General features: G+C 40.1%; 2 protein-coding genes across 11 annotated transcripts in view; one reads left to right on the top strand and one right to left on the bottom strand.

Moving 5' to 3' along the window:
* The window catches only part of HIVEP2 (HIVEP zinc finger 2), a 203,407-nt gene that overhangs the window by 17,025 nt on the left and 167,244 nt on the right, over nucleotides 1–19,138 (bottom strand). For all 10 annotated transcript variants that reach the window (XM_082474357.1, XM_082474355.1, XM_082474363.1 and 7 more), the window contains 3 exons: nucleotides 14,941–14,985; nucleotides 8,679–14,234; nucleotides 7,488–7,642 (listed from right to left, as the gene is read on the bottom strand). In XM_082474357.1, coding sequence (XP_082330483.1) covers nucleotides 7,488–7,642; nucleotides 8,679–13,847 — 5,324 coding nt within the window. In that variant the 5' untranslated portion in view covers nucleotides 13,848–14,234; nucleotides 14,941–14,985. The remainder of the gene's footprint in view (nucleotides 1–7,487; nucleotides 7,643–8,678; nucleotides 14,235–14,940; nucleotides 14,986–19,138) is intronic.
* The window catches only part of LOC309666875 (uncharacterized protein), a 367,169-nt gene that overhangs the window by 199,180 nt on the left and 148,851 nt on the right, over nucleotides 1–19,138 (top strand). The gene's annotated exons all lie outside the window — the stretch shown is intronic.

Genomic DNA, 19,138 nt, shown 5'->3' with positions numbered 1-19,138 from the left:
GCACATTAAAAGGATCATACACCATGATCAAGTGGGGTTTATCCCAGGAATGCAAGGATTCTTCAATATACGCAAATCAATCAATGTGATACATCATATTAACAAACTGAAGGAGAAAAACCATATGATCATCTCAATAGATGCAGAGAAAGCTTTCGACAAAATTCAACACCCATTTATGATAAAAGCCCTGCAGAAAGTAGGCATAGAGGGAACTTTCCTCAACATAATAAAGGCCATATATGACAAACCCACAGCCAACATTGTCCTCAATGGTGAAAAACTGAAACCATTTCCACTAAGATCAGGAACAAGACAAGGTTGCCCACTCTCACCACTATTATTCAACATAGTTTTGGAAGTGTTAGCCACAGCAATCAGAGAAGACAAAGAAATAAAAGGAATCCAAATCGGAAAAGAAGAAGTAAAGCTGTCACTATTTGCAGATGACATGATACTATACATAGAGAATCCTAAAGATGCTACCAGAAAACTCCTAGAGCTAATCAATGAATTTGGTAAAGTAGCAGGATACAAAATTAATGCACAGAAATCTCTTGCATTTCTATACACTAATGACGAAAAATCTGAAAGTGAAATTAAGAAAACACTCCCATTTACCATTGCAACAAAAAGAATAAAATATCTAGGAATAAACCTACCTAAGGAGACAAAAGACCTGTATGCAGAAAATTATAAGACACTGATGAAAGAAATTAAAGATGATACAAATAGATGGAGAGATATACCATGTTCCTGGATTGGAAGAATCAACATTGTGAAAATGACTCTACTACCCAAAGCAATCTACAGATTCAATGCAATCCCTATCAAACTACCACTGGCATTTTTCACAGAACTAGAACAAACAATTTCACAATTTGTATGGAAACACAAAAGACCCCGAATAGCCAAAGCAATCTTGAGAACGAAAAATGGAGCTGGGGGAATCAGGCTCCCTGACTTCAGACTATATTACAAAGCTTCAGTAATCAAGACAGTTTGGTACTGGCACAAAAACAGAAATATAGATCAATGGAACAGGATAGAAAGCCCAGAGATAAACCCACACACATATGGGCACCTTATTTTTGATAAAGGAGGCAAGCATATACAGTGGAGAAAAGACAGCCTCTTCAATAAGTGGTGCTGGGAAAATTGGACAGGTACATGTAAAAGTATGAAAATAGAACACTCCCTGACACCATGCACAAAAATAAACTCAAAATGGATTAAAGACCTAAGTGTAAGGGCAGACACTATCAAACTCTTAGAGGAAAACATAGGCAGAACACTCTATGACATACATCACAGCAAGATTCTTTTTGACCCAGCTCCCAGAGAAATGGAAATAAGAACACAAATAAACAAATGGGACCTAATGAAACTTAAAAGCTTTTGCACAGCAAAGGAAACCATAAACAAGACCAAAAGACAACCATTAGAATGGGAGAAAATATTTGCAAATGAAGCAACTGACAAAGGATTAATCTCCAAGATTTACAAGCAGCTCATGCAGCTCAATAACAAAAAAACGAACAACCCAATCCAAAAATGGGCCGAAGACCTAAATAGACATTTCTCCAAAGAAGATATACAGATGGCCTACAGACACATGAAAGAATGCTCAACATCATTAATCATTAGAGAAATGCAAATCAAAACTACAATGAGATATCATCTCACACCGGTCAGAATGGCCATCATCAAAAAATCTAGAAACAATAAATGCTGGAGAGGGTGTGGAGGAAAGGGAACACTCTTGCACTGTTGGTGGGAATGTAAATTGATACAGCCACTATGGAGAACAGTATGGAGGTTCCTTAAAAAACTACAAATAGAACTACCATACGACCCAGCAATCCCACTACTGGGCATATACCCTGAGAAAACCATAGGTCAAAAAGAGTCATGTACCAAAATGTTCATTGCAGCTCTATTTACAATAGCCAGGACATGGAAGCAATCTAAATGTCCATCGACAGATGAATGGATAAAGAAGATGTGGCACATATATACAATGGAATATTACTCAGCCATAAAAAGAAATGAAATGGAGGTATTTGTAATGAGGTGGATGGAGTTAGAGTCTGTCATACAGAGTGAAGTAAGTCAGAAAGAGAAAAACAAATACAGTATGCTAACACATATATACGGAATCTAAGGGGAAAAAAAAAAAAAAAAAAGGCCATGAAGAACCTAGTGGCAAGACGGGAATAAAGACACAGACCTACTAGAGAATGGACTTGAGGATATGGGGAGGGGGTGGGGTGAGATGTGACAGGGTAAGAGAGTGTCATGGACATATATACACTACCAAATGTAAAATAGATAACTAGAGGGAAGCAGCCGCATAGCACAGGGAGATCAGCTCGGTGCTTTGTGACCACCTAGAGGGATGGGATGGGGAGGGTGGGAGGGAGGGAGATGCAAGAGGGAAGAGAAATGGGAACATATTGTATATGTATAACTGATTCAATTTGTTATAAAGCAGAAGCTAACACACCATTGTAAGGCAATTATACTTCAATAAAGATGTTAAAAAAAACAAACAAACAAAAAAAAAAACGAAGAAGCGAAAAAAAAAAAAAAAAAAGAAGATGGATCACAGATTAAGGAATGATATCAATTACAGGAAAAAATTTGTAAAAAATACAAACACATGGAGGCTAAACAATACACTACTGAATAACCAAGAGATCACTGAAGAAATCAAAGAGGAAATCAAGAACTACCTAGAAACAAATGACAATGAAAACATGATGACCCAAAACCTATGGGAGGCAGAAAGAGCAGTTCTAAGAGGGAAGTTTATAGCAATACAATCCTACCTCAAGAAACAAGAAACATCTCAAATAAACAACCTAACCTTACACCTAAAGCAATTAGAGAAAGAAGAACAAAAAAACCCCAAAGTTAGCAGAAGGAAAGAAATCATAAAGATCAGATCAGAAATAAATGAAAAAGAAATGAAGGAAACAATAGCAAAGATCAATAAAACTAAAAGCTGCTTCTTTGAGAAGATAAAATTGATAAACCATTAGGCAGACTCATCAAGAAAAAAAGGGAGAAGACTCAAATCAATAGAATTAGAAATGAAAAAGAAGTAACAACTGACACTGCAGAAATACAAAGGATCATGAGAGATTACTACAAGCAACTATACGCCAATAAAATGGACAACCTGGAAGAAATGGACAAATCCTTAGAAAAGCACAACCTCCTGAAACTGAACCAGGAAGAAATAGAAAATATAAACAGACCAATCACAAGCAATGAAATTGAGACTGTGATTAAAAATCCTCCAACAAACAAAAGCCCAGGACCAGATGGCTTCACAGGAGAATTATATCAAGAATTTAGAGAAGAGCTAACACCTATCCTTCTCAAACTCTTCCAAAATATAGCAGAGGGAGGAACACCCCCAAACTCATTCTACGAGGCCACCATCACCCTGATACCAAAACCAGACAAAGATGTCACAAAGAAAGAAAACTATAGGCCAATATCACTGATGAACATAGATGCAGAAATCCTCAACAAAATACTAGCAAACAGAATCCAACAGCACATTAAAAGGATCATCCACTATGATCAAGTGGGGTTAATCCCAGGAATGCAAGGATTCTTCAATATATGCAAATCAATCAATGTGATACACCCTATTAACAAATAGAAGGATAAAAACCATATGATCGTCTAAGTAGATGCAGAAAAAGGTTTTGACAAAATTCAACACCCATTTATGATAAAAACCCTCCAGAAAGTAAGCATAGAGGGAACTTACCTCAACATAATAAAGGCCATATATGACAAACCCACAGCAAACATCATTCTCAATGGTGCAAAATGGAAACCATTTCCACTAAGATCAGGAACAAGACAAGGTTGCCCACTCTCACCACTATCATTCAACATAGTTTTGAAAGTTTTAGCCACAGCAATCAGAGAAGAAAAAGAAATAAAAGGAATCCAAATCAGAAAAGAAGAAGTAAAGGTGCCACTGTTTGCAGATGACATGATACTATACTTAGAGAATCCTAAAGATGCTACCAGAAAACTACTAGAGCTAATCAATGAATTTGGTAAAGCAGCAGGATACAAAATTAATGCACAGAAATCTCTTGCATTCCTATACACTAATGATGAAAAATCTGAAAGAGAAATTAAGGAAACACTCCCATGTACCATTGCAACAAAAAGAATAAAATACCTAGGAATAAACCTGCCTAAGGAGACAAAAGACCTGTATGCAGAAAACTATATGACACTGATGAAAGAAATTAAAGATAATACAAACTGATGGAGAGATATACCATGTTCTTGGACTGGAAGAATCAACATTGTGAAAATGACTATACTACGCAAAGCAATCTACAGATTCAGTGCAATCCCTATCAAACTACCAATGGCATTTTTCACAGAAGTAGAACAAAATATTTCACAATCTGTATGGAAACACAAAAGACTCCGAATAGCCAAACCAATCTTGAGAAAGAAAAACAGAGCTGGAGGAATCAGGCTCCTGGACTTCAGACTATACTACAAAGCTACAGTAATCAAGACAGCATGGTACTGGCACAAAAACAGAAATATAGATCAATGGAACAGGATAGAAAGCCCAAAGATAAACCCATGCACATATGGTCACTTTATTTTTGATAAAGGAGGCAAGAATATACAATGGAGAAAAGACAGCTTCTTCAATAAGTGGTGCTGGGAAAACTGGACAGCTACATGTAAAAGAGTGAAATTAGAACACTCCCTAACACCATACACAAAAATAAACTCAAAATGGATTAAAGACCTAAATGTAAGGCCAGACACTATCAAACTCTTAGAGGAAAACATAGGCAGAACACTCTATGACATAAATCACAGCAAGATTCTTTTTGACCCACCTCCTAGAGAAATGGAAATAAAAACAAAAATAAACAAATGGGACCTAATGAAACTTAAAAGCTTTTGCACAGCAATGGAAACCATAAATAAGATGAAAAGACAACCCTCAGAATGGGAGAAAATATTTGCAAATGAAGCAGCTGACAAAGGATTAATCTCCAAAATTTATAAGCAGCTCATGCAGCTCAATATCAAAAAAACAAACAACCCAATCCAAAAATGGGCAGAAGACCTAAACAGACATTTCTCCAAAGAAGATATACAGATTGCCAACAAACACATGAAAGGATGCTCAACATCACTAATCATTAGAGAAATGCAAATCAAAACTACAGTGAGGTATCACCTCACACCAGTCAGAATGGCCATCATCAAAAAATCTACAAACAATAAATGCTGGAGAGGGTGTAGAGAAAAGGGGACCCTCTTGCACTGTTGGTGGGAATGTAAATTGATACAGCCACTATGGAGAACAGTATGGAGGTTCCTTAAAAAACTAAAAATAGAACTACCATACGACTCAGCAATCCCACTACTGGCCATATACCCTGAGAAAACCATAATTCAAAAAGAGTCATGTACCACAATGTTCACTGCAGCTCTATTTACAATAGCCAGAACATGGAAGCAACCTAAGTGTCCATCGACAGATGAATGGATAAAGAAGATGTGTCACATATATACAATGGAATATTACTCAGCCATAAAAAGAAACGAAATTGAGTTATTTGTAGTGAGGTGGATGGACCTAGAGTCTGTCATACAGAGTGAAGTAAGTCAGAAATAGAAAAACAAATACCGTATGCTAACACATATATATGGAATCTAAAAAAAAAAAAAAAAATATATATATATATATATATGGTTCTGAAGAACCTAGGGGCAGGGCAGGAAAAAAAGAAGCAGACGTAGAGAATGGACTTGAGGACTTATATATACTACCAAATGTAAAATAGATAGCTAGTGGGGAGCAGCTGCATAGCACAGGGAGATCAGCTCGGTGCTTTGTGACTACCTAGAGGGCTGGGATAGGGAGGGTGGGAGGGAGATGCAAGAGGGAGGGGATATGGGGATATATGTATATGTATAGCTGATTCACTTTGTTATAAAGCAGAAACTAACACACCATTGTAAAGCAATTATACTCCAATAAAGACGTTAAAAAAAAAAAAAAAAAAAAGGAATGATTGGGACATAGCCCATAACATGGTACAATGAAATGAGGAGAAAATTAAATATGGCCCAGTCCTTTTGGATCATCAAAACACAGCAATAAAATGTTCACATATGCTTTTTCATTTGTGTCCTTCGTTAGTGGAGATGGGCTCCCCAAAGCATACATTAACTGTGAAAGTCTCGCTAATCTAGTACAAGTTCACTGTTATGAAGAAGACTGCTGAATGTAAGGGTTGATTCAGTCACAGGGATCACTCAGTCTCTATAAAGATAAAATCTCTATTTCTCTTGTTTGTATTAAAAGATGAGGAATGTGAAAAAATAGTGAGACAAGCTTCATGACTACAAACAGCTGTGGCTTTAGTGGTGACAATACTAGGCATCCACCCAAGGGGGCCAACCTTACCAGGGAACCAAGTTTGATAATCCATCTCCAAACTGGTAAATCTATGTGAGAAATTGATACTCCATATCACCAACCACTCAACATTTTAAAGTCAAACAGATAACATTATTTTGTTCTCCAAATATAATTAGAATAAATTCATGCTCATGGAAATACGTAAATTATAGATCTGTTGCAAAGATAAGGTAGACACATCACAATCCCCAAACGTGGTTAACGTCCTTTAAAATTTTTAAATTTTAAAGCAAAAGTCTGGGCTTTTTCTCCCCTGTGACTAGATTTAAGACATCTTTCTATCAAAATCTAAAACTGGACATCACACATACATGCAGTGTTTCTTAACTAGATAGACAACAAAATCATTGAACCTTATTACTTGAGTTTCTGCAACTCAGAATTCAACATTTAAAAAGAAATTCCTAAAGACAGAGAAACTGTCACAGACCAGAGAAGTTTGGGGAAACATGACAACTAAATGCGAAGTGGTGCCCTGGCTTAGATACTAGAACAGAAAGAGGGTATTGAAGGAACTGGTGAAATCCCAATAAGGTCTGGACTTTCGGTGATAATAAAAACAATAAAATAAAACTAGTTTCTAGGTTTATACATGAGTGTGCATGACTGCATTTTTGTAAGCATAGAATAAAAATATGTCCATTAGTAACACAACAAATGCCTATAAAAATAATACCAAAGAATGAACAAACTTAGACAATATCAAGAGTCCAGCAATTTAGTCGATTTCATATGAAATTAGAGGTATGAAAATTTAAGGCAGAAGTTCGAACCATATACAATAGGGACATTTTCATTAAAAGCAAGTCATGAAAGCAAGGGCACGAGCTCATTATCTATTACCAGACAGACTTCAGAAATGTGTATAGAAAAAGGAATTTGCTTTATGATTCACACCTGAGGAGATACGACTTTTCCATGCAGACACTCAGGACCATTTATGCTGAATTTAATGGAATACTTTAAATTTGCACATGTGTTTCCTTACCCTCCTTCAAAGATTTTAATTCGAATGGGCTCAGCTTGTTTGGATCCAATATCCTTATCTCCATGAATATCTCCTTTCCCTCTTTCCTTTAAGATATTTCCCATTAGTTTCCTTTCTAGCTTGCTGCCAAATAAAAAGGTCGCATCAGGTTTCATCTGTAGGCCAAAAAGAGAGAATCATTTCGTATGCATTCCCTAAGACACAGAGGAAGCGCACACATCCCACTCTTCCATGGTCTCTGAAAATCAGCCTAAACTCCATGCTAAAAGGCTATAGGCTGGCTACATAAAATAAGGGACAACAGGGATAAAATCAGAAAAGATGACAGTTTCTACAGAATAAATTCAACATTCTGTTAAAAAAAAAACCCAACAAGACCCCACTAGCATTTACACTGTACAACACTAATAACCATGTTAAAAACATGTTCTGTTTTTGGAAGTAGCTATTCAAACAATCTCTATGCGTTTAGAAAATATTCTCAAAAATTATTAAAGAGAAATGGTAACTGAAATGAGTAAATATATTTTATATTTTATTTATTATATATTTTTGTTTAAGACCTCCATGTACTTCTTTATTAATTTAGCATAAATTCCAAAGTGGCCCTTATTAATATTTTTATAATCCTACATGTAAGGCAATAATTGTTCATGTAGGAATGAACCTGCTAGTCCCTTGGAAAAATGAGTTTTGAGAGAAATATATTAAAAATAAATTTTAGTAAAACGTATAGCCAATGGGAACAACTCCTCCTTCAGAAGTTCGCAAAGTTCAGTTCTAACACCCTGCAGCCTCCTTCCTGATCTTTCCTCTCCTGTGTCCACTCCCTGTTCTATGTCCTCATGTCACAATTTCCTGAAGTCCTCACATCAAAGGAAAGTTGGTCTGCTAGGTCACTAACAGAGGTCGGAACGGAGAGGAACTCAAAGGAATTAGTCCCTGCGGTGGGATTTCACTGCACCTGGCTGAGGAGATACTTTGTGCTTGGTACTTTCCTACGTACTGACTGGTACTGACCCCTCATAACTAAGTTCAGGGTCAATGGGTAAGGCCTGTTTGCAGAGGACCCCCTCTCCAACTCTGGTCTTCATTTTACTTGTATGTTTTTTTCCGTACGTCCTTCACTAAGTATTCTGCCCAGCAATCAAATCCACAACACAGAATGCTTTCAGAAAGAATATTTGTTACCTGAGCAAACTGCTTCCAAGCACTTGATGACGTAAGCTTGCCGGCTCCAGGCCTGTGCATAGCAGCCAGGGTATAAATTTCTGCGGTGATTTTTTGCTTGGACCTCAGAAGAGCCAGCGTGGTCTTGGTGTTCAATCCTGATGGGTTTGGGTTACAGGAACTAATGCACCATGAAGCATATACCGAGGATTTGAAGGTGGCCTGTTGCACGTAATTGGGTTTTGTATAATTCAAGAAGCACCAACTCACAGTCGTTGTCGTCCGCAGACTCGGGAACTGCAGAATCTGCTGGAAATCTACCACGTCCGTGAAAAGAAGAGTCGAATTCGCCACTTTCCCGCTTGGGTCAGACGCTCTGGGGACCAGCACGCCGGCAGGCAGCTTCTGGCCCTTTCCTTGCTCTTCAAGCTGACCATCCCCGGGTGGCAATGAGGAAGTCTGCGGGCTCATGCTCATATCAGACGCCGTCTCATCAATGTCTAACTCATCTGAGGACTCTTTGCTTTCAGAAGGCCCACTGCACTTCTGCCCCAGAGCGGGTGCCCTGGAGCTTGGAGGGAAGGGCTCCCGCAAGGGCACGCTGGCAGACGGATGGTCTTGAGATGAGGAGGGGGACAGCGAGGAGAAGGACGATGACACTGACGGCAAGCCATCCTTTGGCTCAGAAGCACAGCCCTGTCGAACCAGCTGGGGTTTCTGTGGGCGGGACAGATCCTTTTTGATGTCTGAGTTGGTCAGCTCCACGGCGCTGAGCTCCTCCACGATCTGCCCATACATCTTTTCCTCCTTGACCCTTTTCTGCTGCTTTGTTTCCATGAAGAGTTCCAAGCTGCTGGCTGGAGAAAGCATCCGCTTGCTGCCTCCCAGGGTGGCGACGCTGTCCGAGGTGGAAGGTAAACATAAGGGGATCGAGGATTCCAAGCCAAGGGGTATGGTCTGAGGTACTTTCCAGATGGGGCACTTTTCCAAGCCTGCGTGCTGCCCCAATACCTGGGCAATGTTAAATCCTATCCCTTGCATGGCCGGGTTGGTTACCAGTGTTCTTTGGGTCACATTCTCGTCGACTTTGCATATGACAATGGCAGGGCTGTTCTGCCCAAGCATCTGAGAAATGCTTGTGTACATGACACTCCCATAGGACGGTACGTGGGTCTGGATCCTAACAGGAACCACTGTTCCTGGTAAGGACTGTAAAGGCCCAGCGTTTGCTGAGGTGAACTCTTCTTGAAGAACGGGCTCGGAGGGAGTATCTGTTGACTTGGTGCTCTCCCCTGATGGAAACTTTGGAAGAAGGTTCTTGGAGTGTAGCCCTGATGTTCCTGAATAACCCGGGTAGGTTTGCTCTTTCGTGTGCGCATAATCAGCGGATTTCTTTCCAGTGTGCTCTGCCACAGGCTCCAAGGGGTAGCTGGGGTGAACTTCTGCCTGGAAAGAGGGCTTTCCATAGCTCTTTGGAGCGTGCTGAGCAAGGGGGTGGGGGAAGTGCGCCTGCCACCAGGGGGGCTGCTGAGCTGGGAAATGAACCATACAGACAGTAGGATATTGGAACTGAAACAAGGTGTTCTGGATTGGAGAAAACGGAAGAGTCTCCTGATGTGGAAATAAATGGGGCTGTTCAGTCAAGTGCTTGCTTGTAATATAGGATGCCGGTTGTATCAAGGGATTTCTCAGAGACTCCTGACTATCCAGGTGCACGATCTGTTGCTGGGCCAGGTGGAGCGGTCCTGAGCTCAGCTGGGCACAGGGACCCACAGCCTGCGTCCCTGGGTCCTCTGCCTGAAGGGCGGGGAGCACAGAGCACGGGGCGTGGTGCCACGTGGACCTGAGGCTGGCGTGCAGGTGCTCCAGTTGCTCCTGCTTTACGCTCAGATCCGCCCCGGCCTCCCCCTGGGCGATCTCGGGAGAGCCACTGAAAGAAGCCTGCCGCACCAGAAAGCATTTCTTTCTCTCCCGGGATGGGGACAACGCGGATGCCGACGCCCCTGCCACCGGAGCATGGGACAGATTCCCGTAATCAAATGATTTGCTCCGAATTTCTGGGACTTCCGTTGGGTGAGGACAAGGCATCTGCTCGGACGAGCAGCGTCGCATCTCCTTTTGGTGGTGGTGGCCGGGGACGGACAACGAGTACGAACCAGCAGGGACCGTCAAAAACTCCGAATGCTTCCCAAACTCATCCGGCTTGGGAGGTGCCGCAAGCTTCATGGTTTCTTCTCTTTCGAAAGACATGGAGAAACTGGAGCTGTGGGACAAGTTACTTTCTTGACTGGGGCTGCGGGAGAGGCCGGTGCCTGTGGATTCAAAGCTGGATTCCCCGGAGGAGTGCTCCATATCCGCGAGTCGCAAACGCTTCTTTTTGGGCGGCAGCTTCTCGGCCGGGAGCTGGGAGAGGGTCTCACTTCTCTGGGGCCACTGAAATTCCTCCACCGGCTTTTCTGGCTCTTTACTCTGGGCCTCCTTCTCCTTCTCTGGCTTGTCAGGCTCCTCGGTCACGCGGATCTCGGGGACTTGGATGTTGTGCTGACGCACGAGGCGGGGCTGCGCGTGGTAGGGCGGCTGCGGGACCGGCTGCGAAGGGGATGGTTTCCCCCCGCCTTCCGTGCTCTCCCCGGGCGGAGCCCACTCTGGGCTCACCGGGGCTTCTGAGATCTCACTGTCACAGGCCTCGGAAGGCGACGAGGCTTTCTCCTGGGCGCCGGCGGCGAGTTCAGCGGACTCGGACCTCTCAAATGAATTGGGGCGGCTCAGCGAGTTCGTATGCTGAATCACAGAGATCACATTGCCTGGAGGTTTCCTGCCCCCTCCGTCCGACGGCTTGTCTGATTCAGCAGCTGCGGGTGACTCCTCTGACCCAAGAGATGGACTTCCAGATTGCAGCGGGGGTCGACACGGGTCAAAGCGCTCGGAGGGACCATGAGAAGGGTTTTCCTGTCCAGCCAGGCCGAATCCACTCCTGGCTCCTTCCTGCATCTGCAACTTGGGCTCGTAATCTGAAGTCGCGATGCCCATGGGCGTGCTGACGACGCTACTGCAAATCATGGGGGTGTCCTCCTCGTCCCCTACGCTCTTCTCTTTCCGGCGTTTCCGATTTTCACAAGTAGTTCCAAACACGGTTGGCACTCCCTGCAATGGCACCGAGGGGTCCATGAAATACTCTCCGCCGTGTTTCAAGGGGCTGATGCAGGAAACGTCCCTGTAGCTCTGCTTCGGTGTCTCAGAGTCCTCCCACTTCTTATAGGGTTTCCGACAGACATCATAGTCGTACCCAACCCTGTCCCCAGGAGTCAGTTTCTTTTCCTTCAAGGAGGGACCTGTGACGCTCTTTGACATCCGGCCGTGGTGTTCTGCTTCCACGTGCCCCTCCTGTACCGAAGGCAGCTCAAAAGCCGCTTGTCTTCTTAACATGCGCTGAGGGGGTATTCCTACAGTCCCTGGATAGAACACATCGTCAGAACCAGTCATCCGTTCATCAAATGAGTGACTTCCTCTCAAAGAAGGAGGAAGACTTAAATTCGTTGCTGAAGAAGTTGGCATTGAGTTGCTTCTAATAAGGGGTGAAGAGTCAACAGGAGCTTCTAGGAGAACTGGGCTGCTGCCTTGGAAACCGGCTGGATAAAGTTTTCCTTCATTCCTGATAGATGATGGAATAGTCTGGGATTGTCTTGACTCGCTGTTGAATTTAGTGGATTTCAGCATGCTTGTCTGACTGGGGTCGATCTCTCCCTTGCTTGGGATCAGCTGTGAAACAGGATCTTCAAACATCTTGACATCCAACCTGGTGTTGACGTGAGGTAATGAGTCCATGGTGCCCTTCCTACCCATCGTGGTGCGCTCCTGACTTGTGGTTGTAACACTGAGTGTATTTCTCGGACTAAGCCGACAGTATTTTCCAAAGATGATTTCTTCATAAGACTTTGCATTTGTGTTTGGAGGGCTTATCTGCTGCTCTGCACTTTCTGAGCGGGAAAAGTAACCAGAGTCAGTGCTTCCTTTACTGTGCGGGCTCAGAAGGTTTAGAGATGGCTCAGAATCTTGTCCTTTTTTCTCCGACAGTCTTAGTGCAAGTTTCTGTTTAACTGTGTGAGAGTCATCAGCCTTAGTACTTAAAGACGGATTTGGTAGCATATCAGTGCCAATATACTGAGAACTTTCATTAGGTAAAGGAATCCCACTTTTGGGGATAATCAAAATCGGCACCTTCATTGGACCTCCCAGGGATTCTTCCAGTGACCCATGATAGACACCTCTGCTGGCGATATCCAGCGGCATGGGTGGGCCAGGACTCATTTTGTCAGAAGCCTCAACAAACAAAGAACTCTCCTCATCTGTGTCTGTACTCTGTTCACCGTCTGAATGTATTTCTGCTTCTACGTCAATAAAACCGGCCTCTAGGTCCAATTTAGATACAGCTGACTCTGTGAAAGGGACTAATCCTGCCTTAATTGCATGGGCATGTGACTTCCTGTGCTTGTACAAATTGCTCTTTGTCTTGAAAGAGAAACCACAAGGTATACATGGATATGGCCGCTCACCAGTGTGGGACCTGATGTGTTTTTTCAGTACGCTGGGTTTGGCACACGCCCTGCTGCAGTAAGGGCAAATGTACTTGCCGGGCTTTTTGGGTTTGTGCTCTTTTTTATGAGCATCTTCCGACTGTTCGATACTTTTCTGGGAGTATTGGCTGTAAGCAGGGTTCAGACTTGAAATCTTTTTCCTAGGATAACCACCACTGTGGCCGTGTATAGGAAAGGAAAATAAGTCCTCGGAGGCCACAGATGGCAAAGGGCCAGGGAAAAGCCACGGAGGGCCTTCAAGGCTCTGATGTGGCTTGCTGCTGTGCATGACCCCCTGTGGCAATGAGTGCTGAGGGAAAGAGAGTGAATGTTGGCATGAATAAGGACTCAGACGGTGCGGTGGGTATTGCTTCTCTGTGACTTGCTGTGCCACTTCGCTAGGTGAGGCCAGTTTCCCAGAACCAAAGAGTTGTGCTGATGCCGTGTTTCCGATATGTTCAGGATCTATTTGTGGTTGCCTCTGTCCCTCTTGACTGCCAAAAGTGCTCATCTTAATAACAGCTGATTGTTCCTGTCTCCATCTACCTGATGCTTTATCAGTTTCTCCAGACCTTGAGGTAGCTTTTTGTCCTAGAGCTGTGTCCCCAGTGTCCATTTTGTTACACAAGGTCTCAAGTGCTAGTTCGCTTGAAAGCCGTGCAGACTCATGGAGTGTCTTCAAAGCTGTGCCTTTCAAAGCTTGCTTGCTTCCATGTTCCAGGGTGTCTGCAAACTTGCTGAGTGCTCCTTCTCTTTGGAACCTTCCACACCCACACCGTAGTCTATGGGCATTAGATGGTAATGTCCTTGGACCGGGGCTATAACACAGTTCTCTCCATTGTAGACATGTCCATCCAAAAGCTAAGTGCAAATCTATAAAGATTTCTTATGGCATTTGAATATTTTCAACTAGGGTGAAATTGGGGTGATGAATATTCTAGGAGAAATTTTGCCCATCAACTAGAGCAAAGTTCAATTGCCAGTTTCACTAAGATAAAATGGTCTGAAAGAAAACGAAACACAAAGAGATTGTCATAATAGTTATCAAGCAAGAAACCAAAACCAATCCTAAATAAACAGCCTGAAATTGGATAAATTGAAAATTTTTTTACTCCAAGAAATCCTTTTAATAGTTGTTACATTAATTCCACAATTAAAGGTTATTAATTTCAAACAGCATTAAGTCATAAGCATAAATCTCCTCAATGCTTAACTTTTGGTCATCCTTTTAAATACCCCTTAATTTTGGTCAGAAAAGCATTTAAAGGAAAACTTTTCATACATATTATTTATGAAATCATAAGATTTTTAAAAGCCTTCATTAAAATAAATTTAGAGCTATTTCTAACCAAGTTTTATGACTTACATGCTAAGTGTACTACATATTTCTCTATATAGATATATTTCATAGGTTAATATAAAATATGTGTTAAATATATAATATAATATAATTTATAAGTATATAATACAACAGTTAATATAAAATATTATATGTATTATATGTAATGTTAATAAAAATATAGATATATTTTACAGCTTAAAATTGGTGATTAGGAGTGATTAGAGCTAGACTAAGCCTGTAAGAATCAAAGATTGTCGCAGAACTTTGGAAAAGGCAGAAAAGTGCATCTAAGTAAAATAGTTATAAAACCTTCATAATATGGACAACAAAACGTATTTTGGTGACAATTAAAAAATATAATGATTACCTGAATGGTTTAGAGTTCTCATGGGCATGATTGTCTTGACGCTTCCTGGGTAGAAAATAAATGCAGTTAGGAAAGATTGTTCCATTAAACTACAACATTGTTGTATGCAAATGTCAATTTAACGTTCATTATATGTAGAGCTTACAATGTTATGTGCTCTAAAAAATCAGCAGGTAACTGCTTTAGAAAACACTGCACTAAAGTAGTAAACATAATATTGATTGACACTGTGTCCAAAAACAACTCAAGGAGAAAAAAATTTTTTAAATTTCAGATTCATATTTTCTAAGATATAAGATTAATATATTAAAACATCTTAGACTTTGGATGCAATAAGCCTGGTTCTAGTTCTTTAGATATTAAAAAGTTGAGAATAGTGGGGTTTTAAAAAATTTAACCTATAGGTTTAAACATTTAAACGTATAAATATCCTTTTTTAGGAAATTTGCATGACAGCAAAGTGAAGGAGTCCTCCAGATGACTGTGAATGGCTCAGGAAAATTTGACAACTTAGAAACTATCAGATTTTAAGTGAATACTCAATTTCCATAAGGGAATGGCCAATGTAGTACCCAGAGGATTCTGAGAACTTCAATGCTCAACTCTATCAATTACGACAATAGCTGAGATATTTCCTTGATAGGCAACGTAGCAGTGCTTATCAAAGTAAGAAAGCTCATACCCTTTGGCTCAGAAATTCCATTGCTGGAAATGTATCCTCACGGATGTACACAAATGCACAAAGTTATATGTACAAGGATTAATTAAGTCAGTCATAAAACTCAGCCATTTAAAAAAATTAAGTATAGCTATAAGTACTAATATAAAAACTCATTCAGGAGATAGTAACATTGGATGTGAAAAAAAAAAGTTTATTGCACCCTAGAATGTATTTTATAATCCCATTTGTGTAAAAGAGAAACAGGCAATAAACAGAAAATTTCTGCAAGGATGCCAAACAGCTTTTACATTGGTTAAATCACATAAATGGAGCCAGGGAGTCAGAAGAAGGGACACAGGAAGGGATTTCTACTTTTAACCTTATGATTTTTGGTAATCTTTATTTTTGCTTATTTTTTTAACCCGGGCATGTTCACATTTTAAATAAAATACTGGTTAAGAAAAAGGGTGCCACCATGTAAACGTACTGTAATTTCCCAAACTAAAACTCAAATACTGATTTTATTTCCATGACCAATTTGCTCCCTAATATAGAATGCTACTTTGATGATGATAGTAGTTGCACTTAGAAAGGGTGGAAAACATGGAAATTCCCACAGGAACAATAAATCTTTTGGATGAGAAATCAGAAGCCCCCACGTATTTGTAGCAAGGTATCTATAATCAAAAAGTCTTTCTGCTAATAGCCATGAAGCACAGTAGATTTGTAAAGCAGTTGTCAGAAAACTAAACAACAAGCATATTAACTTTGGTTTGCTAAAAAGTTTTACTATTGAATTACATTTTTCCCCGCACAGTGATTTTCCTATGAATCCCTCTATAGGTAAAGAGGCAAACGCTGAAAGAGAAGTGATGGCTTCGTTAGACTTCAATGCAAATAAGAAGAATAAGCATCGACCAGCGCAAATTGGCTGAATTTTTGTTTAATTAACTACATACTTAAGGTTCATGTAAACACAACCTCTGTCAGACCTTTGAAGGTAACACCCTCCAAAATGGAAGTACAGTGTATTTCCAATTCAAGTCAGAAACTTTTGCACATCTTTCCTTAATTAGGAGTCAGAGCTTGAACTGAATAACTTCTAGGTTGCTTTTCATATTTATTATCTTATCATGGTATTGATCTATGCATGCAGTTCTGTTGATGCTGATAACAAGGATGATGACTGTTGTTTACTGTGTGCTTACTACATGCACTGGTAGAGTTATACTGGTATAGAGCTTCATGACGGTCCTATGCCACAGGTGTTATTACCCATATATACAGTTGAGGATGATACTTAGGGTCAGAACCAGAATCAAATCCAGGTTTGGCAGACCACCAAGGCTAAGGGGTCTCACCTCCCCAACTAGCACCTGCCACCCCCAGCTCCACTGCTAAGTATTATCACAATGTAAAATAATACATCTTCAATAATACTTTCTCCTAAATATTTTCACTTGACTCCAATACTTCCAGTGCTTGAATATTTCACGGTCCTGGGAGAATATTTGAGTTTTGTATGGATTTCAAACAAATCCATAGTGTAGATGATGTTCAAAATCTGTATATTAAAGTATTAATGAAGACAGCTCCTCGTGAGAACATGATTAATTTTCATGACATACAACTGTTTTACTTTGTTCTTTGAAAAGCATTACTTTTAAGGAAAGTAAGAACCTCACAAGTGAAAATTAGGCATATGGTCACTTCCCATTCCTTGGTTTACATAAAATATATAATTTTGCTTAAAACATGGACTTCAAGTTAAACACGTACATAAAATTTTATGAAAAACAGGACTGGGATACTATATTTAATAATTAAATAGAATGTAGTGTTTTCATTTAGCAACGAAGCAATAACTTTTTAAATCAGATTTAGTTTTTATGGTTTATAGTAAAAAATTAAAATTATTACAGCCTGAACCAGACATATACAATTCTTATTCACTAAGGACATATCATAAAAAGAGAATCACCAAACAAACTTCAAGCAAAAGCAATAATATTTTGCTATTAAAGAACAGACCAGAGATGAAGAAGAGTGATTTACATAAAATTCAAAAGTAGATAATTAATGGTCAGAACAACAATTATCTAGAATAGTTATTTAATTTTTGATGGGTGTAAATTTTAGAAAAGGGCTCATCAAAAAAGTCACACCTACTATTTTATTTTTAAAAAATCAATTTTGCTGATCTTAACAGAAGGCCGTCCTGTATCCCAATAGCATTTATTATCAGAAAATGTTTTAAAAATTCATAGCTTTGATCCCAGTAAAAAATGACAATTATGCAAATAGCTTTGGTCAGGAAAACCTCCTCCTTTTAAATTTCTATGACAAACCTGCCTAAGATGTCCTACCATTTCATCATGAAATTAGATAAACCCGGTGCCATGCTCCCTACTGCTGTTCAGGGAAGAGCTTCTGTCCTTCTGTCTGAGCTGGAGATCCCAAAAGTATTGGGGACACCTCTGGTCTACATTCCTCTGAACTACAGTGTCTAACTTCACTTCAGTGAAAGGCTTAATTAAGAATATTACTAGGGAATTGGAAATCACTCCTATTTCACGTGAACCCTTTACATGAGATTGTAAACATATCTGAGCATATAATATTCTCTCCAACACCATCCTTGGACAGACTTCAACTAACTGCTATCCATAAAATCACTCTCCTTCTTGGAGTTTCTGAGGCGTATAGAAAGGTAGATCGGAGAAAACAGGAGTGATGGGTCCTTTGGGAACTTATTGATCATATTCATGAACCAATAAGAACATGGACTCTTTTCATTAATCTCTTGTCTTCAGTTGCTTTATCTTGGAAACTGAAAAAAATTCTGCAATGCAGACTGTTTGCACCATAGATCTATTCCTGGGCATGGCATGTCTGTCTAGTATTCAAAGTCTCTTTGCTGATCTCCTCAACTTACACTTAGGGAAAAAAATTCACTTGAAAATCCATAAGGCTTTCAAAGTTTAAGCCAAAGTTTGATAATGACATTTGTCTTTTTTTGCTAGGTGATACTTTTACTTAGCCATCTTACTCTACCAACAATGGCGTAAATTCCTGAGCTTGTGCTGTATTACTTAAATGTGTGAAAATGCTTATAAGATAGGGAAATATTTTCCTTGGATCTCAGAATATTATTATAAACCATCAAATGTATTATTGTATATACCTGCAATTTTACCAAAATTTTCTCAATAAAGATCTACTTGGCGCTATAAAGATCCATAGTAATGTGGTTAATTATAGCTACATTACTTCTCTATGATTGTGTAGACTCATTTCATTTTTCATATTCTCTAACTGTGTGTTAAAAGTAAATCTCTGGTTTTCCCAATTGATATGTCTAAAAATGCAATATTTGAGCAATCCTCATATGAAAAGAAAACAGCCAGTTATCATTTCATTCTCTGAGATTTCTTTATATGGTAACCAAACCCGCGCAAATTCATTTTTGGCATCCATTGCCAACAAAGGAACGGTATTCCAAACACAGCTTCACACTGACATTTAAAATTTTCCCTA

This window comes from Balaenoptera physalus (genome assembly GCF_965194825.1).
Source record: "Balaenoptera physalus genome assembly, chromosome: 9".
Classification (NCBI taxonomy): Eukaryota; Metazoa; Chordata; class Mammalia; order Artiodactyla; family Balaenopteridae; genus Balaenoptera; species Balaenoptera physalus.
The sequence above is the reverse complement of the archived record's forward strand: the minus strand, read 5'-3'. Positions and strand labels throughout refer to the sequence as shown.